The 2,500-nt window shown below is 48.0% G+C and overlaps 1 protein-coding gene across 2 annotated transcripts in view; it reads right to left on the reverse strand.

Annotated features, from left to right (window-relative positions):
- Positions 1–2,500, reverse strand: part of LOC308103268 (single-minded homolog 1-like) — a 14,508-nt gene that overhangs the window by 131 nt on the left and 11,877 nt on the right. For both annotated transcript variants that reach the window (XM_080453183.1, XM_080453182.1), the window contains exons 11-12: positions 2,220–2,500; positions 1–1,741 (exon numbers count right to left, since the gene is read on the reverse strand). The exon at positions 1–1,741 is cut by the window's left edge and continues 131 nt beyond it; the exon at positions 2,220–2,500 is cut by the window's right edge and continues 104 nt beyond it. In XM_080453183.1, the coding sequence (XP_080309309.1) occupies positions 1,002–1,741; positions 2,220–2,500 (1,021 nt within the window). In that variant the 3' untranslated portion in view covers positions 1–1,001. The remainder of the gene's footprint in view (positions 1,742–2,219) is intronic.

Here is a 2,500-nt window from a genome sequence, read left to right on the forward strand (position 1 = left end):
AAACTGAAATGTGGAAAAATACTGGGGGAACAAAGTAAAACTCTCATCCGTTCGGTGGTTAAATATGTGAAAGAAGACATTTCCCTTTTCTTTTAAGTGTATAATGGGGGGTTAAAAGTAAGAAATCACTAGTTTCAAACATCACACAATGGTGTGTGAGAGAAAAAAAACATTCTTGTAATCTCTCTATGGCTCCTATAGAATATGTAGAATAATTTTCCCATGTTTTCTTTTTAACCTCAAAATGTGTTGGCTTATCTTTATGGGGTGAAAAAAGTAAATCCAAGCATTCAAACAAAGAGTATAATCCCGCCAGTAATAGTCTACAGGAATAATGACAACACATACAGAAAACAACATTTTGCCAATTAGACCTGCACGGACAAATAAATACTAGAAAACACTGACATCTTTTGTGAAGTGCTCGCTTTCCTGTGGTGAATTGTACGTGAAAAACATTATGCCGTAAGCAATCTGTTTTGGTGAAGGGGCAATGGCACAGCACATTTTCCTAGAGCCTTGGGAAACTGAAACTGGGACAGATTAACTCAAAGGACCACTGATGCATGAGACGGTTAGGACAGAAACGCTTGGTTGATGTTTAACCACACTCAAAAACTTGAGTCGCTTTTACAGGGAAGAGAATTTTTTTTTTTTTTCAAGTACCAAGAATCCCTATGTATTGGAGCAATCCCTCAGCTTTATCTTAGTTAATATCAAGGATAAGTCACAAAATGCTTGATCATCTGAATCTCGTGAAAACATCCTCAGTGAAAATAGAAAAAGGTAACCGCGTACATGCTGGACTAGTTAATTGGTGAGACTGCTGAATGCACTACCAAGGGACCATCAAGCCAGGTTGCCTTTTTCCTATCTAATTGTGTCAATCCTTTTTTTAACTTTACACCATGTCAGTATTTTGCATGTCGGTATGTGCATACAGTGACACCTTGCTGCGACGTCCTCATTTAGGCGATCGGGGCCATCTGAATAAGATATGGTCAGCTTCCATTGGTGATGATAACTGAGGTGGCCTTGTGTCCCTGCATCTGGTCCGCCTGCATCCTCATATGTGAGGCCATGTCATACTGGACCCCTCCGCAGCTCAGCCCAGAGTAGCCGCGCAGGCTCTCTGAATCATACAGGTGTTCTAGAGAGTAGCCAGTCAAAGCATAGGCTGATGCTTGCCTGTCCAGTGGCTGTCTGTCTTGGGATTGATAAAGTAGCGGGCTGCCCTGTGCCTGCGGCGGGTGGGGGGACAGATCTGTCTGCATGTACTCTTTAGTGAGGGACAGGCCTGACCTGGAGATCCCATCGGAGCTGGGGCTGCTGAGACGGGACAAGGAGATTGGACTGGTTGCGTTGTCGTCGTTGTCGTGGGGACAGGGCACTTTGCCACTGTCCCGGTGGTGGAGGCGTTCGGAGGTCAGGTCGATGCTGGCGACTCCGGGGCCGTGGCACACCACACTCGACCCGGGGTTGGAGAGGGGGAGGGAGGCCGTGAAGCAAGGGCTGTGAGCCTTGGCGAGGCCCGACACTTCCATGGGCCCCTTGTGCTGCTGCAGACGGCTCTCTTCCTCTTTGATCATCTGCTGTGTGGCGCGGATGAGCGTCTCCATCTTGCTGGGCTCTTGAGGGCTGGCCCGGAAGTGGTCGCCGTGGTAACGCTCTCCTGAGTCACTGGTGGAACCGCCTCCGTCTGGGGAGCTAACAACACTCTCTTCGTCCCAGTGGCCCCGCCCTGGCAGAGAAAATGGCCAGATTACAAAACAATGAATTGGGTTAATGAGTAATTCGGTTCCTGTATTATTCTGGTTGTATTCATGATGAAGGTGAACAAATGTTCATACATTCATATATTTGCACACAAATATATTCTGGATAGTGTACTGCTTCTTATGTGATAGATGAGAGTTACTGAAACTATTATTTGTGTATTTGAGTAAAAAAAATCATAGAATTGTGTCTGTTAGACCAAGTTATGTCTTGGTAAAACTGTGGCTGGGAAGATACTACTTTGGGGAAGTGAAATGTGAAATGACTTGGCTTTTGATTGGAAGCAATTTTTGCACAACAGATGGTAGCAATCGGCACGTTGGCAGGAGACGGTGTAAACAACTTAGCATGGCCTGTAATGACATTTGGACAACAAGTCCGAGGAGCACATCCAGGGTTATTTTGCAAAGCAGATGGCCATGGTCTCACACCTATCATCTCACCATGGAGCGCACCGTGGTAAGCGCCGATGTCATAGCCCTCGCCATTCTCCAGCGTCGACTTGGGCAGCGAGAGAACCGAACGCGTGGCGTCCCACCACGCCTCGCGCCCCGACTGGGGAGTCCCCAGGAAGTAGCGTCCGCCCTGGCAGCGGACGCGGTCGCAGTTGCTGGCGTTAGGATGGACTTGTGCGTGGGCAAGGTCCTCCTCCGTGATGCCCAGTCCGTAGCACAGGGGGCCAGAGTCTGGATACAGTCTGTAGGCACAAGATGCCTCCGCAGCT

The sequence above is a fragment of the Gymnoscopelus braueri genome (assembly GCF_963280865.1).
Source record: "Gymnoscopelus braueri genome assembly, chromosome: 16".
NCBI classification, from domain to species: Eukaryota; Metazoa; Chordata; class Actinopteri; order Myctophiformes; family Myctophidae; genus Gymnoscopelus; species Gymnoscopelus braueri.